This window comes from Stegostoma tigrinum, chromosome 37 (assembly GCF_030684315.1).
Source record: "Stegostoma tigrinum isolate sSteTig4 chromosome 37, sSteTig4.hap1, whole genome shotgun sequence".
In the NCBI taxonomy this organism is placed as follows: domain Eukaryota; kingdom Metazoa; phylum Chordata; class Chondrichthyes; order Orectolobiformes; family Stegostomatidae; genus Stegostoma; species Stegostoma tigrinum.
This window is the reverse complement of record NC_081390.1, coordinates 5565705-5590517: the sequence shown is the minus strand read 5'-3', so window position 1 is coordinate 5590517 and position 24813 is coordinate 5565705. Positions and strand designations below refer to the sequence as shown.

At 41.7% G+C, this 24813-nt stretch overlaps 1 protein-coding gene and 1 long non-coding RNA gene across 13 annotated transcripts in view; one reads left to right on the top strand and one right to left on the bottom strand.

Annotated features, from left to right (window-relative positions):
* The window catches only part of LOC125467438 (PDZ and LIM domain protein 7), a 207567-nt gene that overhangs the window by 13078 nt on the left and 169676 nt on the right, over nucleotides 1-24813 (bottom strand). For all 8 annotated transcript variants that reach the window (XM_059640251.1, XM_059640250.1, XM_059640252.1 and 5 more), the window contains 3 exons: nucleotides 18572-18932; nucleotides 11401-11581; nucleotides 403-523 (listed from right to left, as the gene is read on the bottom strand). In XM_059640251.1, the coding sequence (XP_059496234.1) occupies nucleotides 403-523; nucleotides 11401-11581; nucleotides 18572-18932 (663 nt within the window). The remainder of the gene's footprint in view (nucleotides 1-402; nucleotides 524-11400; nucleotides 11582-18571; nucleotides 18933-24813) is intronic.
* The window catches only part of LOC125467504 (uncharacterized), a 66165-nt gene that overhangs the window by 29894 nt on the left and 11458 nt on the right, over nucleotides 1-24813 (top strand). For 3 of the 5 annotated variants that reach the window (XR_009443000.1, XR_009442998.1, XR_009442996.1), the window contains one exon: nucleotides 7090-11796. The exons of the other annotated variants lie outside the window; for them this stretch is intronic. This is a non-coding gene — a long non-coding RNA (uncharacterized LOC125467504). Of the gene's footprint in view, nucleotides 1-7089; nucleotides 11797-24813 lie in introns of those variants that run through there. 5 annotated transcript variants of the gene reach the window in all.

Here is a 24813-nt window from a genome sequence, read left to right as displayed (position 1 = left end):
GTTGATCAAAGTATGTCTTGGGTGACCTCCATTTCATTTATCAGTCATCCAGTCTTGATAGTAAAATCTGTGTGAACTTTCCTATTAAAACATTATTTAATAAACATACAAGGGTATTATTCTTTTTAATTTGAGATTATTGTTCTACCAAAGAATAGCTACAGAGAATTTCATTCATCATCCAAAGTCAGAACCAGGACAGTAGACATTTTCCTGAGCTTGTGAAATGTAAGTCGCTTTTAGTTTCCAGATGATAATGATGTTGTAGACATTACTTGTTATTTGATCCCAAAAGGAGTCAATGGCAATTGTTGGGGAAGGATTAAGTAGAGTGAAATTGGAGCATAAAATCTGTGTTTCAGCATTAAGTCTGTTCATCGCACAACCTTGAAGGACATCTACCTTTCTCACAGTAGGGCTCTCCATCTTCCATATGGAAAAGGCTGTTCCCAAAAGATTTTCCACAGGCAGCACAGACAAAGCAGGTGGTGTGCCAAGTCTGTCGCAGGGCATGCATTACTTCCTGCAATGGACAACAGAATTATCAAATTGTAGAATACTAGACTCCACACCTATGGCAAACTTTGCGTATCACTCAAAGTAATTAAATAAATAAAAGTTTCCTGTTAGGTAATCTTAATACCTGACAAAATTATAAGTATACACTTGGTAGGAAAGTCCAGGAGAGAAATACAGCATCTACTTGAGGTTAATACTGATAGAAAGGGCACTTTTCTGCAAGAGACTGCATGCATTAACTGGAGGGGTGAAGCTATCATTGCTTAGAAACAGATATAATAGGAACTGCAGATGCTGGGAGAATCCGAGATAACAAAGTGTGACGCTGGATGAACACAGAGAGCTCTCTGATGAAGGGTCTATGCCCGAAACGTCAGCTTTTGTGCTCCTAAAGATGCTGCTTGGCCTGCTGTGTTCATCCAGCTTCACACTTTGTTATCATTGCTTAGAAACATATTATAAAACACTCCATGCAAAGAATAGGAGCCTGACCAATGAGCCATTGGGATGATCGAATCTGAAGTTGTCACAGCATGAATTGTAGCTCAGGTTGAGGTTCTGGATGTGAGTTTGCTCGCTGAGCTGGAAGGTTAGTTTTCAGACGTTTCGTCACCATTCTAGGTAACATCATCAGTCAGCCTCCGACGAAACTTCGTCGGAGGCTTACAGATGATGTTACCTAGAATGGTGACGAAACGTCTGGAAACTAACCTTGCAGCTCAGCGAGCAAACTCACATCCACAGCATGAATGAATTTTTCAGCCTAGATGGTCCTGAGTAATTAAGAAATGGAGTTTGACTAAAGTTCTCAATAACCAGAGTGAAACTGATTTTGACAAGAATGGACAATGGCAATTTGGCATTAGTTACACAAATTATTTTTAGGAAAGGTTACCGAACATGGCAGGGTTGACTGTCTGAAGTATTTTTGTTTTAACACTGGGTGTATGACAGGCTAGGCAGATGAACTTAAAGCTTGGGTTAATATGTATAACTGATGTTGTAGCTACTACAACATCTTAGTTGAGACAGGGATTACACTGGCAGCTTAACGTTCCAGGATTTAGATGTTTCAGGCATGATAGAAGGATGTAAAAGAAGTGGGTGAACCCACTTAGAGAGGATATCGCAGTTGTACTGAGGGAGGACATCTTGATGGGCTCACCCAGCAAGGCCATATGGGTAGATATCGGGAATAGGATTTGCAGTCATTTTGATGGGACTGTACTACAGGCCTCACAACAGCCAGCGGGAGAGAGAGAAACAGATTTGTGGACAGATAATGGAAAATGGAAAAATAAGAGAGTTGTTTGGTGGGTGATTTTAACTTCCTGAAGGAACTTGCGTAGTGCCAGGGGTTTGGATGGAGACGAATTTGTTAGGTATGTCCAGGATGGTTTTTTTGGAAACAATATGTAAATAGTTCAACCACTGAAGGTGCCAAACTCAACCCGGTATTTTGCAATAATCCCAGCCAGGTGATCGAAGTTTCAGTCAGGGAGCATCTAAAAGTTAAGTTACTTGTGGATAAGAATAAGATTCGTTCTTGGAAGAAAGTTCTAAATGGGAGGAAGACTAACTATAACAATATTAGGCAGGAACTAGGGAATATAGATTGGGGGAAGCTGTTTGAGGGTAAATCCACATCTGGTATGTAGGAATCTTTTAAAGGCCAGTTGAAAGGAGTTCAGGACTAGCCTAATCCTGGGAAAATAAAGGATAAGGATGGCAAGATCAGGGAACTTTGAGTAACAAGAGTAATTGAGACTTAGTCAAAAAAGATAAAGGAAGCATATATAAGGTTTAGGAAACAGAAGGCAGACAGAGCCCTCAAATAATACAAAGATAGGAAGTATGAAAGGAATTAGGAGGGATAAAAGGGGCCAAGAAATGTCTTTGGCAAACAGGATTGAGGAAAATCCCAAGGTGTGTAATACATATATAAGGAGCAAGAGGGTAGTTAGGGAAAGGATTGGTAAACTCAAGGACAAAGGAGGAAATTTATGGAGAAAGCCGGTGAGGTCCTTAATGAATACTTTGCATTGGTATTCCCAAAGAAGGACCTGGTGGATAGTGAGTCTTTTGGTGGGTAGGAAATGTCAATATTCTAGGGCATGTCAATATAAAAAAAGGTTTTTGGTGTTTTAAAATGTATTGAGATAGACAAGTCCCCAGAACCCAATGGGATCTGACCCAGAATAGTAAGGGAGGCAGATGAAGAAATTTCTTGGGCCTTGTACAAAATTTTTGTATCCTTTTTAGTCACAGAAGAGGTCCCAGAGGACTAGCGAATAGTCACCTGCTTCCTTTGTTTAAGAAGAGCAATAGGGATAATCCAGGAAATTACAGGCCAGTGAGCCTTATGTCAGTGGTAGGGAAATTATTGGAGAAGTTTCTTAGGAATAGGATTCACTCACATTTGGAAAAAAATTGGACTTATTAACAACAGGCAACATGCTGGAGAAGATTATGTCTCAAATTTTGTTGAGTTTTTTGAGGAAGTAACAAAGCTGATTGATGAGGTCAGGGCAATAGATGTTGTCTGTATGAACTTCAGCAGGGCCTTTGGCAAGTTCCCTCATGGCAGGCTAGTACAAAAGGTGAAGTCACATGGTGAACTGGTAAGATGGATGCAGAACTGGTTTAAGTCATAGAAGACAAGGAGTGCTGGTGGAAGGATGTTTTTCGACTGGAGATCTGTGACCGCTGGTATTTGCAGGGATCAGTGCTAGGATCCCTGTTGTTTATAATATAAACAATTGATTTGGCGGAGAATGTAGGTGACCTAATTAGTAAGTTTGTAGGTGACACAAAAATTGGGGGAGCTATAGATACTGAGGACTATTGCCAGAGGATACAGCATGACATGGATAGGCTGATGATTTGGGTGAAGAACTGGCATATGGAGTTTAACCTAGACAAATGCAAGTTGATGCATTTTGGAAGAGTTAATGTGGGAAGGGAGTATATAGTAAATGGCAGAATCTTTGGTGGTATCAACAGACAGGGATTGAAGCGTACATTTTCATAGTTTCCTGAAATTGGCAACATAAGTGGATAATGTGGTCAAGAAGGCATATGACATGCTTGCCTTCATCGGTGGAGGCATAAAGTATAACAATTAGCAAGTTATGTTGCAGCTGTATAGAACTTTTGTAGGTCATATTTGGAATATTGTGTACCATTCTGGTCACTACACTACCAGAAGGATGTGGTGGCTTTGGAGAAACAGAAACAGTTTACCAGGATGTTGCCTGGATTGGAGGGTATTAGCTATGAGGAGAGTTTGCTCAAACCTGACTCATTTTCACTTGAAAGTAAAAAGATAAGGGGCGATCTGATAGTTTACAAAAATATGAGAGGAATAGGTGGAATAAATAGTAGGAGTTTTTTTCCTTGGGTAGAAATATCAATTACTAGGGAATATAGGTTTATGGTAAAAGGGGGACAGTTTAAAGGAGATGTGAGAGGCAGGTCTTTATACAGGGGGTGATGAGTGCCTGTGTTGCTAGACGAGATGGTAGAGGCAGATACAATAGCAATGCTTAAGAGGCGTCTTGACAGATATATGAATAGGCAGGGAATAGAGGGATACAGACCACATTAAGGCACAAGGATTTTAGCTGACAAAGGAATCATGTGTCAGTGCAGTCTTTGTGAGCCAGTAGGACTGTTCCTGTACTGTAATGTTCTTTGTCTTTTGTATTTACACATAGGAACAGGCATTCAGCCCATTCAGTCCATGATGGCATTTTTGCTCTGCCTGAACCTTCTCCCATCTTTCCTTACTTATTAGCATACCTCAATATTCTGTTCTGTCTCATAAGCTTCTTTAACCTCAACTGTAATTTTACAACTCACTTCAACCAATGTCCATGCTAGCAAGCTCCACGTTCTCAACTCTAAGGTACTTCTGAATTGCATATTTTGTGACATACTGACAGCCTCTTTTTGTTTCTTCATAGCTATCTCTCTGTCTATACCATTGAAACATTTAATAATTTTAAAGACTGCAGTTAGGTCACCTTTCAGCATTCAATTGAAGAGTGACCCAGCCTATTCGTTCTCTACTGAGAGGTATTGTCGTGATTGGTGCGAGGGCCAGATGGATCTCGTTGAGTACGAAATAGCCGAAGCTGTTAACCTCGGCTAATCGGTGCACACTGGCTGACGGATATAAACAGCAGATTTAGACAGTCTCCTCACCACAAGCACTGGATCTGAGCAAAATGATCACGTGTTAATAAGGGGTGACTTGGTGAGGGGATACCAGCCTCTATGCAGTTATCCTAGTAGCAAAAAAATAAAAACAGTAATCTCCTGAAGAAAATTCACTTGCAACAGTTGTCTTTGAGTTGGGATAAATATTTCTGGCATCATTCCTTGGGAAGCTTGACTCTTTCAATCCTGCTTTTGAACTCTGGAAAGAATGTGTTATGTTTTTCCAGACAAATGATATTGAGACAGATGAAAAGCAACAAGTAATCCTTCTGGGACAAAAACAGAAGTTGTTGGAAAAGTTCAGCAGGTCTGGCAGCAGCTGAGATGAGAAATCAGAGTTAATGTTTGAGTCCAGTGATTCTTCCTCAGAACTCTTATCCTTCTGACTGCTTGCAGACCCGCAGCATTTTCAGTTATTAGGGACCTTACTTTCTCTGAGACACCAGATAGTAAAACCTTTCAAGAGTTGACGGATTTAGTTAGGGAATATTACACTCCAAATCTCATCTAATTCTAAGATGCTATCAGCTTTTCTCGGCAGTTCAGGAACCAGGGGAATCCGTAATGGGATTTTTGATGAGGTTAAGATGACTGGCAAAGGTATGTGATTTTGGGTTAACCCTGTGAGATTCTGAGAGGTCATTTGGTACGTGGGATTAATGACATAATCATGCAAAAGCACCTATTCCCTGAAGTCCAACTGGACATCAAACAGACACTGCAATCAGCTTTGTCATTAGAAAATGTAGCAATTGAAACATGTGATCTACAGGGCATCCCAATGGAATTGGACACCCTCACCTGAGCCTGGGGAACACCACTTGAGTGTAAGCAATCGCAGAGCCTCATGCAGGATATATCCTGAGCAGTGGACTGTAGGCCAGCCCCTAGCAAAACCTTAAAACTAAGCTGAGCTTCGGTCAAATGGCTAAAATGGTTTTCAGGATCCGGGCTGACATAGTATTTACTTCCGGTATGCAGACTCGCGACAGCAAAGGAGTCCTACAAGGCCTGACTTGAGTAAGAAAACTCATAGGCTGGTATCTAGAAGAGTACACATCCTGGAAAGTCCACCTACATGAGGTTTGGAACAGTTAAATTACTTAGCAACATCCAAATCAGAACCAATCAAAATGAACGTCTGATGACCATCCCACCTACCTTCCCCAGCACGAGCCCTCCCCTCTATTTATTTCAGAGCTCCCTTCCTCCCCGCACATTTCTGAAGAAGGGTCCCAACCCGAAACGTCAACTTTCCTGCTCCTCTGATGCTGCCTGGCCTGCTGTGCTCCTCCAGCTCCACACTGTTATCTCTAACTCCAGCATCAGCAGTTCTGACTATCTCTAATTAAATGGTCACTTGGTTCTCATGCAGGTTGATACCAGCGCAGTCGCATCAGTGGTTGCCGAACCAATCTTTAACAGAATTCTCTCTGGTCTCCAACCCTTGAGTTTAAACAAGACCTCAACCAGGCTGAGAATGTACACAGGGAACCATTACAGATTAAGAGTATGACTTTGGCTCTGGTGTCCTTTGAGAAGCAGTTGGTGCAGTTACCAATGATTGTATTAAAAGGCTCAGGCTGAAGCTTGACAGGATGAAATTGGTTGAGAAAGATTCACCTTGATCGGCTCAACATTTTTTGATTAGAAAATGACTGCCTGAGTGAAGTCCTAATTAAATACCCAGATGGTTTTCAGGAAGGTCTAGGGACTATCCAAGGAATCAAGGCCAGCCACATGTTGATCAGGAAGAAATTCCATAATTCAGCAAGGTGCCCCCAGTGCCATTTGCATTGCATGCAAATGAAGAAGCAGAAATCAGGAGGCTGGAAAGCGAAGGAATCCTCAAACCAGTATAGTTTGCGGAATTGGCAGCATCAGACATGAACCAGTGTGAAGCCTGATGGCTCGGTCCACTTTTGTGGGGATTTTAAGCAAATGGTAAACTGCTTCTCACAGCTGGATAAATACCTAATCTCTCACATGGAGAACTTACATGCAAAACTGCTGGGGTGGCGGAACTGGACCCGAACCATGTATACCTGCAGTTATAGCTAGACGAGGGTTGTCAGAAGTATGCCACAATTAATACCCATAAGGGTTTGTTCCAATATATAAGACTGCCATTTGGGGTATCATCAGCCTGTGCCCTTTTCCAGCAGATGATGGACATCTACTCCAGGTTGCCATTTATCTGGATGACGTGCTAATAACAGGGAAGACCAATAAGTGCACTTGGAGAACTGGATATAGTGCTGTAGATGTTTCTCCAAGGTGGGTGTTGCCTTAGGAGGGGAAAAGGGAGAGTCACTAGTCCTGAAACATTAATTTGATTTATCTCTACAGATGCTGCCAGACCCACCGAGCTTTTCAAGCAATTTCTGTTTTTGCGACCCAAGTGACCTATTTGGGCTATGGAGTTGATAAGACCAGGCTTCACCTGTTGGAAGATAAAGTGAGGGTGACTTCCACGTCTGTACCAGAGCTTGGGTCTTTTGTTGAGGTGATCAATTCATACGTAACATGCCTTACAGTAAAATGTTGTCCCATCTACCTGCCGTGCAAGTTCAGTTCTGCTATCTTGACAGCAGCCTACATACCACCCCAAGCGAATGTGAAGAATTCCCGAGATGAAATTTACACTGCCACAAACACTCTGGAGACAAAATTCCCTGAGGTCTTATTCATCATGGCAGAACTTCAACCCGGCCAACCTCGAGGGTGCTGCCCAAATACCTTGAACACATCTGACCCACTAGAGGACCGAACATCTGAGACCACTACTAAACAACCATCAATGATGTTTATCGCTCCATCCAGCGTCTGCACTTTGGAAGATTAGATCACAATCCTCCCAGTCTACAAGCAGAAGTTTAAACAAAAGAATCGTCCACAGAAAGTAATAGAATGCTGGTCCGAGGCAGCGGAAGACCTGTCTCCAGGATTGCTTGGAATCGGTGGACTGGGTCATATACATGTAGTCAGCAGAAAACATAGACGAGTACCCCAACACTGTCATTGACTTCATTAGCAAATGTGTGGAGGACTGCCTGCCAAAGAAGTCAATCTGGGTATTCCCCAACAAGAAAACTTGGATGAACCAGGAAATCCACTACTAGTGAAGACCAGGTGTGCAGCGTTCAAGTCAGATGACCCAGATTTATAGAGAAAATCCAGATATGATCCCACAAAGCCATCAGGAATGCTGAGACCAAGTTAGAGGCCCAAACCTACTATATGAACAGCTACTTCCTATGTCAAGGCCTACAGGATACAAAATGAAGCATAGCAAGATAGCAGACAAAGACACATTGTTGTACGCAATGCTTTCTATGCTCACTTGGAGCAGAATGCCAGTGGCCCCAACAGCCCCAAACTCACCTGTTCCTTCCATTACTGCTGCAGACGTCACATCTGTGTTCCTGAGAGTCAACCCAAGGAAGTCCCTGGACGTGTATTTAGATCCTGTGTGGACCAGTTGGTGGAGGTATTCACTAACATCTTCAACCTCTGCCTCCTACAAGCCAAAGTCCCTACCTGCTTCAAGAAAACCACCTTATCCTAGTACCAAAGAAAGCACATGCAACATGCCTTAATGACCACTGCCCAGTAGCTCTGACCTCAATCATGAAGTGCTTTGGAAGGCTGCCAACATCAAAAACCCCTCCAACCCTGGTAATTGTCTACTACAACCTCTTCCATCAGGCAGAAGATATAGAAACTTGAACACATGCAAGAACAGCTCCTTCCGTGCTGTTATTAGATTGAATGGACTCTCTCTAGCTTCAAGTAATGTTGATCTTGTTAATGTTGGTCTTGTATCATTCACCTCCTATCCGGTATAACCTGTATGTCTCATTCTGTCTGAGCACCCTATGCTGTCTATGTCCTTGCTCACTATCATCTGCCTGTATTGTTCACAAACAAAGCTTTTCACTGTACTTAAGTACACATGACTACAATAAATCAAATCTAATCAAATGGCCTCTATCTTGGCACCGTTACACCTGCTATTGAAAAAGGAGTAGTCTTGGAAATGGTCCCATAGCCAAGAAGTAGCCTTTAGGGAAGTGAAAAATCAGATATCACCATCTAAGGTGATATGATCCCAAGCAACAGGTGGTGCTGACATGCCTACCTGTTTGGTAGTGCTGGCTCACTGGTGGCCCAACAGAGGGGAATGATGGATAGCTTATGCTTCCCAAACTTTGGCTGATGCTGAATCCAAACACGCTAGATAGAGAAGAAAGGTTTGGCAGTCATCTTTTGACATGAGGAAGTTCCACCAATACCTTTATAGTTGTAAAATTGTAATAGTAATTAACCACAAACCTCTGCTAGAGTTTCTTAAAGAAGACAAGGCTATGCCACCCATAGCTTCTGTCAAATTCAGTGGTTGGCCCTTTATTCTCAGTGTCCACAATTACAAGTTGGAACACTGTCCAGGGGACCAAGTAGCATATGCAGATACATTGAGCCTCCCATTTACAGATGCAGCAGTGCTGGTGCCTCCCCTAGAAGTGTCTGTTCTGTTTTTAAATTTTCTGGACACCCTTCCAGACACTGCTGGCACTATTTGACTGTGGACACAAAGATTCGGTCCTGGCAAGGCAAAACAAAACCACTTGATGGTGAGAGGGAAACCAAAAGGCCATCATAACCAGAATCAAAACCCCTTTCTGGATTCGGCACAATCAAATTACCGTACAGGATGGCGTATTACTATGGAGGACAAGAGTGATTGTCCCAAGTAAAGGTTGCTGCCAGATACTGGCTGAACTCCTCCAGGGTCATCCAGGGATTTCCAAAGTGAAGATGTCAGCAAGAAGTTATGTCTGATGGCTAGGATTTGATGTCAACATAGCTGCATTGGTGGGATAGTTCTCAGAATACCAACAAAGTAAAAAATTACTGCCAGCAACTCTCCCACATTCTTGGGAATGGCCGAGTAAACCTTAGACTCTGTTATACATCAATTATGGCAGTCCTTTCATGGTTCAATGTTCTTGGTCATTGTGAATGCCCATTCAAGGTGGTTGGGTGCAAAATGTTCACTCAGCAACCTCAGGGATAATAATTGGAAAGCTGTGAGCATCATTTGCTATACTCTAGACTCCCAGAAGTATAGATCACAGACGATAGGACGTCATCTACCAGTAGGGCTTTCCAAAAGTCGAATGGCATTTGACATACTCGGACAGCTCCATAACATTCATTGTCCAATGGTCTGGTGGAAAGAGCAGTCCAAATGTTGAAGGCACACGTAAAGAAACAGCCTACAGATTCACACGATACCAAACTGTCCCAGGTCCTATTTGATTATAGGACCATCCCTCACGTAACTACTGGGATAGCTCCAGAAGAATTGCAAATGGGGAAAAGACTCTGCACCAGGTTAAACCTGATGTTCACCACCTGGGTGGAGAGTAAACGGCAGCAGGAACACCAGTGCCAGCTACACACCTCCTAAGCGAGAGTGTTTACTTCAGGAGATGAATTTTGGTGTTAAAACCATGGAAATGGGTACAAGATGAAGTCAAGGTGAAGTCAGGTCCTGTAACACAAAGTTCAGGTAGATTAGGCGGTCCTGAACAAACATATGGATCACATGAAAGCTGCTACCTCACAAACAGGGCATGAGTAAAACAATTAAAGAGGCAGAACATCTCCTGAGACATTCCAGGTACAAGAGACGAGCTAGATCCAGTATACCCCGCCCATGTCCGAATTTAGAATTGGACGAACTGGACCTGGAGCTAAAGTGTCCCAGGAGAAGCCACAAGAAAAAGAACAAGCCTACATCTCTGGACTGAGTAGGGAAGGGATGTTGTGATTGGAACAAGGGCCTCATGGATCTCATTGAGGTATGGGGCTGTTAACCTGAGCCAATCAGGGACGCTTGGCTAACACATATAAACAGGAGATTCAGAGAGTCTCCATAGCATAGGGACTGGCTCTGAGCTAGCTCATTAGACTCCATGTCCTGTGCACATGTAATGCACTTGGTATCATCTTAGTAATTTTTTTTACTGTCTTCAGTGCCTGTATATCCTTTTTTGTGATGATCAGAACTATACAAGACAATCCAGTGAACTGGCAGTTCATTTTAAAGCCCAGCCAATGTTCTATTCCATTGACTTCATTTTACTGTCAATTGTTTTCTGCTTTTTATGAATTAAGATAGTATCAGGTACAAATTCATTTTAAGGTAGGGATTAGCAATTTGAAACAATTTTATCTCTCTGGTGTGTAATATTGCACTGAACAGTGTTTTGATTAGTTGTTCTCTGACATGATGGGATACCATATCGCCTTTTTTTTAGGGAAATCATTTGGGATTTTTACTGATGATCGATACCCATCCATTTGCTCTAACCTAAAATCTGGCCCAACATGCTGTCATTAGAAAAGAACAGTACATTTATAACAGAGGTCTTGTTCCTGATACTATTTGGGAACAACTTCCTTTATGCAGTTTCTGTTTCATCTCATTGTATACATTTTACAAGAAACAGAATTGGCATTAAGAGCACCAAATTGTATTTCAGAATTGTTTTTTAGTGAATGTGGTTTTAATCTACTTACTGTCTAGCTAATCTTGGATTCCTCTCAGACTTGTCTATGCTTAACATGATTCATTCTGAAGGCTTCACTTACCCCCATTATTTTTGTATTACACTTAGCGCAATTTGGAGCAAAGAACTGCTCATAGCACCGTTCACAGTAAATATTGTTCTGCTCTTCTACAAATCCAGTATCGACCAGGGAGGTCTTGCAGTAAGTGCAGTTAAACTCTTCAGGGTGCCAGGAGCGACCCAAGGCCACTAGGAAAGGACCTCTGGAGACAAAAACAGAAAATACAATATATAATAAAACAGTGCAAAATATCCTTCCCAACCTGAATTGATAGTCCTGTAACCTATCCCTGCAGGAACTCATCCAAACCTTTTTTAAAAATCTATTCCAAATTCAGTTTCCCTGTTATATTAAAAAAAAAATTGCCTAATTTTCCTGTTTCCTTTTGACCATATCAATTTTAGACTCTGTCTCTGTGGAGCGGATTGGATTCAACAATCTTTCAGATCCAAACTGTTCATATCTGTGGCTATCTAAATCATTTAGCTCATCCAGAAAGCAGGGCAGACATCTCCTCAGAACAGAATGCACCATCATTCAGGCCTGTTATTTTGCCATTTATCCCATCCACACACATCTTGGGCACTATATTAACCAAAACCATGTCAAATCTATGTGTGTAATATCAATTGGTCTACCTTTGTTCACCAGATTAGAAACTTTCTCAGGTTGATCAAACATGACTGTCTCTTCGAACACTGGATACACGCTCAAAACAAATCTTATTTTCCTACATAATTCCTTTTTCCTCATTCCCATGTAAATGCTGGTTCTTAGTTTGTCAACTTTCCCATGTGGCTTCTTAGGCATCTTAATACCAGTAAGAGGCTTTACTCAAGCCCTTAAGATGTAAGGCCATTTCTATCATACAGACTACATCCAAGCCAAACTCAGTACCTCACCTTTCACGAAATCAAAACGATGACCTCAAGCTTAACCCCTGCAGCCTCTGCTCTAATTGTTTCTCCTAAATTAAGTCTGTCTTTTCCTGTCCATCCTTAACGACATCTTTGCTTCCCTTAGCTTTTAGAAAATGTAAATGTCAAAAATTCAGTTAATTTAGTAAACAGGCTATGAGATTAGATTAGATTCCCTACAGTGTGGAAACAGGCCCTTCAGCCCAACAAGTCCACACTGACCCTTGAAGCATCCCAACCAGACCCATCCCCCTATAACCCACACACCCTTGAACACTATGGGCAATTTAGCATGGCCAATCCACCTAGTCTGCACATCTTTGGACTGTGGGAGGAAACCGGAGCATCAGTGGAAACCCACGCAGACATGGAGAGAACACGCAAACTCCACACAGACAGTCGCCTGAGGCTGGAATCAACCCAGGCGCCTGGTGCTGTGAGGCTGCAGTGCTAACCACTGAGCCACCGTGCCACCCTAAATCTAGGCAGACATTGAGACAGACTAAGTTGGGCAGGGGTTTAAAGTGCCAAGCTAAGGTAATGTAATTCCATTCTTAAAATATTAAACAATACAAAAAGTATACAGAAGACAAACAGGCCTATAATTATCCCCATAGAAGTCATGCAAGAATGGCATCATCAGCACAAAGCCATTTGCAAGAGTTTATCAAGGCTTTCAGAGTCCTGACGTTGGGACAAAGTCCCAAGCATTCATCTTTTGGCACCAGCTCAGCTGTTTTCCCTGAGGCTGCCTCTGGATTTATCATCTACAGGGGTAGCTGTGGGTTCTCTAGCAATCAATGGAACAAATCAATCCAAATCACTAAGCAGGTGGCTCTGAAATCTGAGCAATACCACTCTAAGAAGTGGCTGCTGTTGAGACAAATCTGAGATTGCGTAGTCATGGAAAGGCAAGTAGAAAACTGGACATGAGATAAGCCAAACTAGTTGGCTAGTCAGATGTCCCATTGGCTTTCATCCCACTGCCCCCTCTTTAGGGGCTTGCAGCCTCAAGTTCTGATAGTTATCAAGCTGTCTCAAGGAAGCTACCTCCCTGAAGCCATATATGGGCAGACACCACTGAAAGGACAGACTCTAAGTGGTGTGTTAATTAAAATAGGCCACCTGCCTCAATTAGTTGTAGCTATTATTCATCCAGTCCTGCCAGTGGCAAACTTCACTGAGATTGCAACAGGGAGCTGTCCCAATGCTGCTGTTAACATTTACCTGTTGCCCTGGATTTGGGAAAATATTGCCCCTATATTTTAATGAAAGTGAGGAGGAGACCTGAGCTGTGGGATTTGAGGTAGCTGAACTGTTGTGAACATTACAGATTCCCAAAGATCTTTCAGTGCTGCTTTTGCCTCAAGAAGAGCAGCACATGTAAGTCTTTGCTTCAAATTTAAGCAAGATACGGTGGATGTGGAAATTGAAATAAATTGTTCGCTAAATGAATAATTTCTTCAGCACTGTCTGTTTTTAAGTCTTTGCTTTTCCCAGTTGTTCTGATTTCCTGCCTCCCCACAGCTCTCAACTTCTAGCCTCCACAACCCCCAAGCCTTGATGTTTCCTCCTGCTTTCTTCCAATTACAGATCTTTCTTTCCTGAGTCTGCTTGCTGGAACAGTCCTCATTGTCTTCTTATGCTTGCCAGCCAAACTGTCCATTTGGCTCAAAAACAGAAAGTACTAGAGAAACTGAGCAGGTTTGGCAGTATCAATAGAGATAAAAACAGAGTGAATGTATTGAGTCCCTTTGTGACCCTACCTTTAATACCTTAAGCCCCTGCCCAACCAATTGGGCAGACTCTCTCAATGTCATCTGTCTCCCATTCCCTTTTGGCTCTGACTCTTATTCCAACTCTTTCTCTAAGTTTACTCATCCCCTTTGAGATCATTACAAATTAACTAAATTTGTGTCTTCTACATTTTTACAAGCAAAGAGAAGCAGCCAGAATGTGTAACTACTGAAAGATTAAGACCGGGCAGGGAGAGACACAACTGGTTTAGGAGAAACTAGCAATTAAGAGTAAAGGCAAAAGGAAATAAGCTTGAGGTCATTGTTTTAATTAAGTGAATGAGGAAGTTCTGAGTTTGGCTTGGAATTAATCTGTATGAGAAAAATGGTCTTTGATCTTGAGGAGTGGAGTAACGTATTGGGATGCCCAAGAAACCGCATAGGAAAATTGATAAACTAAGAATCAACACAAACATGGGAATGGGGAATAAGGAATTATGTAGGAAAACAAGATTTGTTTTGAGCAAGTATCAAGGGTTCTGAAGGAGCAGTCATTGTCTGACCATCCTGAGAATGTTCTTAATCTGCTGAGAAAGATTGAAGCATTTGAGATTATGTACATAGATTGACATATTTCTAATCAGTATAATTCCCAAAATGTGTGCAGATGTGAAGAATTTTTTAAAAATCAATTGGTAAATGTTCTCACTAGAGAACGAGCAATATTTGACCTTCCCTTGGGTATTAAGACAAGGCAAGTGACTGCAGTGACACTGGATCCAATGACCATAATTCTATTTGCTTTAAAATTGTTATTGGAAAAGGATAAGCCTTCCATTAAAGTTAAAGGTTTTAATTGGAGTTAGGCAAATTATAATATGAGACAAGAACTTTCAAAAATTGATTTGAGTAGACTTTTCTCAGGAAAAAGGACATCTGATAAGTGGGAAGCTTTCAAAAGTATGATAAAGAGAGTTTAGAGTCATTCTGTTTTTGGTAGAATGAAAGGTAAGACTGGTAGGATTGGAGAACAACTGATGAATAAAAATATTGAGGTTCTAGTTGTGAATAAAAAAGAATCATATATTAGATTTGGACAATGGGGTTCAAATGAATCTCTTGAACAATATATAGGGTATAAGGGAATTCTTAAGAGGGAGATCAGGAAGGCAAAGAGAACATACGAGATAGCTTTGGCAAATAAGATTAAGAATAATCCAAAGAGATTTTACAAGTGCATTCAGAGCAAAAGAGCACCTACAGGGAGAGTAAGGCCCCTTAAAGATCAAAGAGGTAGTCTTTGTGTTGAACCTCAGGAGATGGGAAAGATACCAAATTAATATTTCATGTCAGTTTTACTGTGGAGAAAGAAATGGAGGCTGGGGAACTCAGGAAAATAAATATTGATGTTTTGAAAAGAGTTCATATTACAGAAGAGGAAGTGCTAGAAATCTTAGAAAATATAAAGGTGGTTAAATCTCCAGGACGTAATCTAGTTTATCCCAGGACTTTGTGGGAAGTTAGGGAGGAAATTGTGGGGCTCTTTGCAGAAATATTTCTATTATCTATAACTAGGGGTGAGGTGCCGGATGACTGGAGAGCAGCTGTTGTTGCGCCTTTGTTTAAGAAGGTATGTAAGGAGCAGCCTGGGAACTATAAACCTGTGACTCTGACTTTGGTGGGTATGTTGTTGGAAGTGATTCTGAAAGATAGGCTTTATATGCATTTGGAGAGGCAGGGAATGATTAAGGATAGTCAACATGGTTTTGTGTGAGGGAAATAGTGTGTCTCAAAGTAGATTGAGTCTTTTTTTGAGGAAATAATCGAGAAGGTTGAGGGCAAAGCAGTAGACATTATTTACTTCAACGTTAGTAAAGCCTTGACAATGTTCTGCATCGTAGACTAATTAGTAAAGTTGAATCACTTGGGATTCAGGTTGAGCTTGCCAACTGGATGAAAAATTGGCTTACGGTAGGAGACAGTTATGATGGAGGGTTGTTTTTTGGACTGGAGGCCTGCGACCAGCGGTGTTCCACAGGGATCAGTGCTGGGTCCACTTTGTTTGTCAATTACATAAAATGAATTAGAAGAGAATATTGAAAGCATGGTTCGTAAGTTTGCAGCTGAAACCAAGATTGGTCATATAGTCAACAGTAAAGAAGCTTATCTAAGAGCCCAAAGATCTTGATCAATTGGGTTAATAGGCTGAAGTGGCAGATAGTGGTTAAGAAGGCATTTTAGCATGCTTGTCTTCATTGCTCAGACCTTTGAGAATAGGAGCTGAGACGTTATGTTGCGGTTGTACAGGATGTTGGTGAGGCCTCTGAGAGGCCACAGTGGAGCACTGTGTCCAGTGCTGGTTGCCCTGTAATAAGAAGGATATTATTAAGCTGGGGAGGGTTCAGAAGGGATTTACCAGGCTGTTGCCGTGAATGGAGAGTTTGAGTTATAAGGAGAGGCTGGATAGACTGCGACCTTCTTCACTGGAGTATAGAAGGTTGAGGAGTGACCTTGTAGAGGTTTAGAAAATCATGAGGAGTATAAATGGAAGGTGTTTTTTCTTTAGCATGGGGATTTGAAGACTAGGGTGCACACTTTTAAGGTGAGAGGAGGAAGATTTAAAGACATGAGGGGCAACTTTTCCACAGAGTGTTCATATGTGGAATGAACTTGCAGAGGAAGTGGTGGATGTGGCTATAGTTACAATGTTTAAAAGACATTTACATAAACATATGAATAAGAAATGTTGAGGGATATGGGCCAAGCACTTGTTTAGTTTGGGATTATGGTCGGTGTGGATGGTTGGACTTAAGGGTCTGTTTCCATGCTGTATAACTCTGACTTTTCCCAGCAGAAAGAGTCATTGGACATGAAAAGTCAACTGTCTTTTCCTCTCTACAGATGCTGCCAGACCTGCTGAGTCTCTCTAGCACTTTCTGGTTTTGTTTCACATTTTCAGCATCTACATTTCTTTGTTTTTATTTTAGTGCCCATTTGGCTGCATGCTAGGTAGCTTGTAGAGTCACAGTACATTGAATAAGGTCTTGGTATTAAGATCTGTAGGATCTCTGCCCTCCTAACTTTGGTCCTTCATGGCCTCTCCTGCAACATCCCCATTAATATGTGTACCTGAGTTTCTTCGAGAGGAAAACATGAATGATCAACAAATACTCAAAGTACAAACCAGCAGTAGAGAAACAGTGATACTTTTTTTTGTTTTGTCTGTCAGAAGTCGCATGAAGAATAAAACAATTCCATTTTTTTTTAAAAATTGCCATTTCTCCCATTCACAGTAGCTGCATAACGGCTTACTACGAAGAATTTCAATGATGCTTGTTCAACAACTGAAAATTGTTTACTGTTTTTGATGAAAATCCATGCCTAACATGGTATTGACTTGACTAAAACACCCTGGAAGCTCATCTACTGTGTAGCATTGTAGTGGGCCAAACCATTGTTTCTTCACTGGTATTATGTCTAATTACACTGTGTTAGTACACTCCCATGCACCTCTATTGTATGAAATACTAATCTACCAAATAACTTCTGTTCAAATATATACAATTTGTGCTACTAGGATACAGTAACTACAGAATCTCACTGCAGTCAGCAAATGTTTCCTGTCTATCTGTTTTGTAAAAGTTAGGTAAAGTACTTTTTCATTTCAAGAGTTTAAGGCATTGAAAAATAAAATATTTTGAAAAATAAAACTGATGAGATTAGTTTTTTCAATCCTTCCATTTGTGCAGAAATAGAATGATAACACAATGGAAATAATGGCAGAGCACTTACCGCATTGTTACTTTACCTGTGGGTTACCACTGGTTTGATCGGGCTAGTGAAAAGGGTGGATTTGAGACCTGCCACACATGGGCCATTTAAGATTCTGTGATGCCAACAGTCCCTTGATGTAAGTTTGAAGTATCTATGGGTAGAGGGTTGACTGGGCCCATTTCTACTCATTACTGTATTGGGTAGTGATACTTCAAAGTATTCAAAAAGGGAAGAAAATGTTCTTCTTTGGATGACACAATAAAAATCACTGGGAGCTTAATGTTCTTTCTGATCTCTCAAAAACCTACACCATCACCAATTCAATCATTTCTAATTTCTAGTTGGAGGGTGACATTCCAGTTTTTCTACTATCTTGTTCCTTTCAAAAATGTTGATCATTTCTAATTTTCAATTTTCTAACTTCTGAATGCATGAATCTAGGGGAATCTTTGCAATCCCAAAATACTTCTGCTGATAACATGTGAAGATGGCGTATTAATCCTTTCTGACATAATGGGATGGTGATTCTTCAAGTAAGAGTATTGTACATCAGGAACAGGAAAGAAGGATAATTTGTGGGTTTCCTCCCCCAGAAAATGTCATTTTTAGTCATGCCGTTGGAACCACTTATTCATGAATTATACTCCAGCATCCAACTGAATGTACAGATGTTCTGAAGTGATAGATTACATGAGATGTTGCACACATAGAAGACAGGTTAAATATGCCATTACTAAAATGGAAAAATGAGTAAATGTGCCCTACCTGATAATACTGTTACACTGTCCACATAGAGGAGTTCGGCTGCTTGCTGGGAATCTCTCAGCCCGTTGCACAAGGTTGCGAGTGCCTCCAATGGTCTGCCCTGGCACTGGAGCATGTGTAGGAACATGAACAGGTGTCTGCGGCAAGGATGACACAAATGGTTTTGGTGGTGCAGAATGAGGCAAAGGCTGAATATGTTTGGTGAGGGTAGTGGTGCTTTTCCCAGGCTGGAACTTCTGGGCAAAGCTGTCATCTGTTACCCATGGCGGTCGTCCACCTGATGTTGGAGCGGTTGGTTCATTCGGAGGGGCTGGAGCAGGCTTAGCAACATTGAATGTGGCAGTGCTACTGTGCATGTGCTCTGAAGAAAACAAATTGAAATAAATAATAACATTCCAAATATCAGTTCCAAAAGCAGACATAGAGCTGAATTTTATGTGCTCTTTTGTAAGGTTATTATAGACATAGAGTCATTCTGCATGGAAACAGGCTTTCTGGTTTAGTAAGTCCCAAACTAGTTCCTCCTGCCTGCTCCTGACCATATCCCTCCAATCCTTTCCCATTCATGTACTAATCCAAATGCCTTTTAAACATTGTAATTGTGCCCACATCCACACTTCCTCAGGAAGTTCAATTCATACATGATCCACCAATATCATAAAAGCCCAATAATGATTGAATAATGTCCCTTAGGAAATGGAATCTGCCTTCTCACCCAGTCTGGTCTACATGCAACAGACCCACAGCAATATGGCTGACTCTAAGCGATTAGAATCAAACAATAAATGCTGGCCTCACTTATGACACCTGCATTTTGTAAATGAATAATAAAAAAATGTATGTATTATAATAATCACTTCTGGAGGAAACAAATACATGAACAAAGGATTCAGCAACAGTCAGGTCTTAACCATTGGAAAAGCAGGTCAGGAGACAAAATATTCCATGGAATTATGTTTTTCAATTCAGGGAATTTTTGACACTCAAACTAAACCCAAGATGGCATACAGTAGTCTACTCAGTAACAGCTGGTAACAAATCTGAAGTTCTTCCCCTGAAGCTTCAAATGGGTGCCTGGGATTATTTGGCAGTCCCCCATTTTTCAGCCTGAGCAATAAAAAGGAGCTGGTTAAACAAAAAGAATACTGATGCTGGAAATCAAACAGAAACAGAGAAGATGATGGAAGACATCAAGTTGATAAGCTTTCCTGGAGGGAGCAAATTAGCATTTTAGGTTAAGATCCTTCATCAGGACATGGTCAATGAGAATCAGAAAGCTCTTCACTGGCTTAGTGTTATACCTAATGCATACCTTTGAGACACGTAAGGAAAACAATAAAGTAGTGGACACAAGATTAGAAATTGCTGGAAATGCTCGGCAGGTCTGGCAGTATATGTGGAGAGAAATGAGAGCTAGCATTTCGGGTCGACTGATCCTTCCTCAGTAGAGTAGAGTCATAGAATCACACAACACGGAAACAGACCTTTTGGTCCAGCTCATTCATACAAATCAAGTTTCCCAAACCAAACTAGCCCCATTTGCCTGCATTTGGCCCATATCCCTCCAAACCCTTCCTAAACATCTACCTATCCAAATGTCTTTTAAATGTTGTAACTGTACCTGCATCTACACTTCCACTGGCAGTTCATTCCATACACAAACTACCTTCTGTGTGGAAAAGTTGCCCCTCAGATCTCTCATGTCACATCAAAAATATGATCCCACCCTAGGGAAAAAAAGATCTTTGCTGTTAACCTTATCAATGCCCATTATAGTTTTATAAAACTCTATAAGGTCATCCCTCAACCTCCTAGTGAAAAAGTCCCAGCCTATCCAACCTTTCCATACAACTCAAACCGTCCTATCCTAACAATGTCCTGGTAAATCTTTTCTGAACCTTCTGTAATTTAGTAGTATCCTTTCTATAGCAGAGTGACTAGAACTTAACAGAGCACTCTGAAAGTGGTCTCACCTGCATCCTGTACAGCCTCAACATGATGTCCCAACTCCTATACTCAATGGTTGGAAACATCTGCATATTCCCCTCCAAGTTAGCACCCCTTCATTATCAACCCCCATCAGTCCTGATGGAAGATTTCAGCCTGAAACATTGACTTTCCTGCTCTGGGGATGCTATCTGACCTGTTGTGCTTTTCCAGCTTCACATTTATTGACTCTAACTTCTAGCATTCGCAGTCCTTACTTCACTTCATTATTATAATGTTAAAATTCTGGAACTTACTCCCCAATGCATTGAGATGAACGTACATCATATTTACAGCATAATTCAAAAAGGTGGCTCACCCAACTCCACATTCTCAAAGGTAGTAAGGATGGACAATAAAAATGCTGATCATGCCAGCTGATCATACTCCCAAGGACAAAGAGGAAACATGAAATGCTAACTCATTTATTCCCTCCACAAATGCTGACTAAACTCCTGTATGTTTCTAGCATGTCATCTTCTTGGTTACAGAGAAATCTGTTCTGTCATGGAAGGAAAAAGATTGGAAGAGAAACAGCAAGATGGAGAGACTGCCACAGATAACATCAGAGCAAAGGAAAACCATTGCTCCTTTCACTCAACATCCCCACTCTATTCTCTCCATGGTTCTGGCTGGCTTTCTTTCCTTTGCTTGGCCTACTACGACACATGTTCCTCTGAATTCAGCCTCTTATGCACTGCCCGCTTGCTTTATACCCCAACATTGGTGATTGTGGCTTTAGTTCTCTTGGCCTACGCTCTGGAATAGGTGGACGGGCAGGTAGTGTTGAAGAGAAAGGGAGGCTGCAGAAGGGCTTGGACAGACCAGGAGAGTCGGAAGTGGCAGATCGAATATAGTGTGGGAAAATGTGAATGTACAAAGAATAGAGGCGTATACTATTTTCTAATTGGGGAAAGGCTTCAGAAATCTGAAGAACAAAGGGACTTAGGAGTCCTAGTTCAGGATTCTCTTCAAGGTAACATATGGTTCAGTTGGTAGTTAGGAAGGCAGATGCAATGGTAGCATTCATTTCAAGAGGACTGGAATGCAAGAGTAGAGATGTACTGCTGAGGCTGTATAAGGTTGTGGTCAGACCACATTTGGAATACTGTGAGCACTGTTGGACCCCATATCTAAGGAAGGTTGCACTGGCCTTGGAGGAGTCCAGAGGAGGTTTTCAAGAATTATACTGGGGATGAAAGGCTTGACATTAGAGGAGCAGTTGAGGACTCTGGATCTGTATCTGTTGGAATTTAATAGGATGACCAGAGATCTGATTTAAACTTACAGAATTTGGACAGAATGGACATGGAGAAGATGTTTCCACTAGTAGGAGAGACTAGGACATGAGGTACGTATGAGACTTTAGAACTGGGATGAGAAGGAATTTTGAAATAACTGCACAGAGGCTGATATCCCATCACAAAGCCACTCTGTATTTATTTCTGTCCAGTACACTGGCTGGAGCTAGCCAGCTCTGAGTCAGTCCCCTAAACTGAGGAGGTTCTAAATCCCCCATTTATATTGGTTAGCCAGGTCTTCCTGATTAGCCCAAGTTAACAACCTCAATCAAGGATCTCGTATTCAAGGATACCTACCTGGTTCCAATCACTACCGTTTCTTCAGCCATAGTGTGGTTAATCTGTGGTGCTCATTGCTGCAGAAGGCTAAGGAGGGTAAGTCATTGAGTGTTTTTAAGACAGAGATAGATAGATTTTTGATCAAGGGTCATGGGAAAAATAAGGTTGAGGAACATAACAGCCATGATTGAAAAGGGTGAATAGCCTAATTCTGCACCCAGATCTTATGGTCTAAACTCTTCTTTCTGGTTTTAATGCCTCCTCCATGACCATACTTGAACAGTCATCTCTTCAATGAAATCATTGGCCATCCTTCCTCTTTTATGTTGAAGGCAGTATATAAAACATAATGAATGCTCTGAAGAAGTCATACCAGACCCAAAATGTTAACTGTTTCTCCCTCTTCAGATCCTGACAGACCTACTGTGTTTCTCGTTCATTCTCTGTATTGGTTGTATGGTGATTGGAGCCAGCTGGATCTTGTTGACTATGAGGTTGTTGATTAGGGTTGTTAACCTGGACCAATCAGGAAAGCCCTGGCTGCACAGTATACTGAGGAGATATAGAATCTTCTCAGGTTGGGGGACTGACTTTGAGCTGGCCAGCCACAGTCACGAGTTAAATAAAGGGTGACTTGGTGTTGTGACCAGCCTCTCTGTAGTTATTTCAGTGGTGATGGGAGAAAACAGTATGTGCCTGAAGAGTATTTGCTTGTAGCAGCAATGTTGGAGTTGGGAGAAGCATTTCTGGCATCATGCCTTTATTTGGGAAACTTGTCTTGTTTGATCCTGCTGTTGAAGACTGGGCCCGGTATATGGAAAGAATGCAATTTCTTTTTCCAGGCAAATGACATTGGGGCAGATGAAAAGTGATGAATAATCCTTCTGACAGCTTGTGGACCCCTAGCATATTTGGTTATAAGGGGCTTAACTTTCCCAGAGGCATCAGACTCTTAAAATTTTTTAAGAGTTGTTTAAGAAATATTACAATTCCAAACCTCATCTAATTCTGAGATGCTGTCAGTTTTATTCAGCTGTTAGTAAACCAGGGGAATCTTGGGATTTTTGATGAGATTGAAATGACTGGCAGAGGCATGTGATTTTTGGGTTAACCCTGAATGAGATGCTGAGAGACCATTTGGTATGTGAGATTAACGATATAACCATGTAGAAGCACCTACTGGCTGAACTTCAACAGGCACTACAACTAGCTTTGTCGTTAGAAAATGTGGCAAGTGAAGCATATGAGCGACAGGGCATTCCAATGGAAGTGAGCACTCTTTCCCCTCTCTGACTGAGCTTGGGGAACACTACTTGAGTACAAGCATTTGCAGAGCCTGCAGGGTAATCCTGAGCAGAGGCACCCCTAGCACAGCCCACAGCAGAACTCCAAAACAGAGCTGAGTGTCAGCCAAATAGCTTAAAAAGTTCTTCAGGATCTGGGCTGGTAAACCATTGTAGTTGCTGCTGGTATGTGGACTTGAGACAGCAAAGGAGTCCTACGAGGCCTGGCTTGAGTAAGAAGACTCATAAGCTGGTACCCACGCATACTGTGGAAAGCTTCCTCACACCAGCCCCAACATATGGGCTGGTACAACTAGATTGTACAGCAATATCCAAATCAGAACTGATTAAAATTAATGTTTGGTTAAATGGTCACCCAGTTCCCATGGAGATTGATACCAGTGCAGCTATATCTGTGGTTGCAGAAGCTGATATTTTGGGCCTAGACCCTTCTGATGAAGGGTCTAGGCCCGAAACATCAGCTTTTGTGCTCCTAAGATGCTGCTTGGCCTGCTGTGTTCATCCAGCTTCACACTTCGTTATCTCGAATTCTCCAGCATCTGCAGTTCCCATTATCTCTGTGGTTGCAGAATCTGTCTCTACCAAGAGTTACTGGGGACTCCAACCTTTAAGTGTGCACAAGCATTCAGCCAGACTGAGAATATTCACTGGGGAACTGTTGCAGATTAAGGTTACAACTTTGGTTCTGGTCTCCTATGAGAAGCAGTTAGTACAGTTACCACTAATGGTGGTAAAAAGCTTTGGCCCAAGCCTATTGGGGTGGAATTGGTTGAGAGAGATTCACGTAGATTAGCTCCCAATTTTCAATTAGAAAATGGCTGCCTGAGTGAAGTGTTATTGAAATACCCAGGAGTTTTTCCAGGAAGGGTTTGTGGGACTATCAAAGGGGCCAAAGCCACTTTACATGTTGACCAGGAAGCAAGGCTTCCCCCAGTGCCATTTCCCTTGTGGGCAAAAGTATAAGTGGAAATCAGGAGACTGAAGAGCAAAGGAATCAGTAAATTAGTGCAGTTTACAGAATGGTCAGCAGTGGCTGTTTTGATTGTGAAGCCTAACAACTCAGTTCAGCTTTGAGGAGATTTTAGGCAATAGGTAAACAGCTTCTCATGGATGGGTAAATACCCATTCCTTTGCATAGAGGACTTGTATGCAAAATTGGAAGGGGGCTGTCCTTTGTGAAGCTGGACATGAGCCACGCTTACCTGCAATTGCCACTGGATAAGTAGTCCCAGAAGGATGCTACAATTAATATCCACAAGGATTTATATCAATATACAAGACTGCCATTTGGGGTATCATTGACCTGCACACTTCTCTGGACCACAGGGCACATTTCAAAAGGGCTACCTCATGTTGCAATTTATCTGAATGC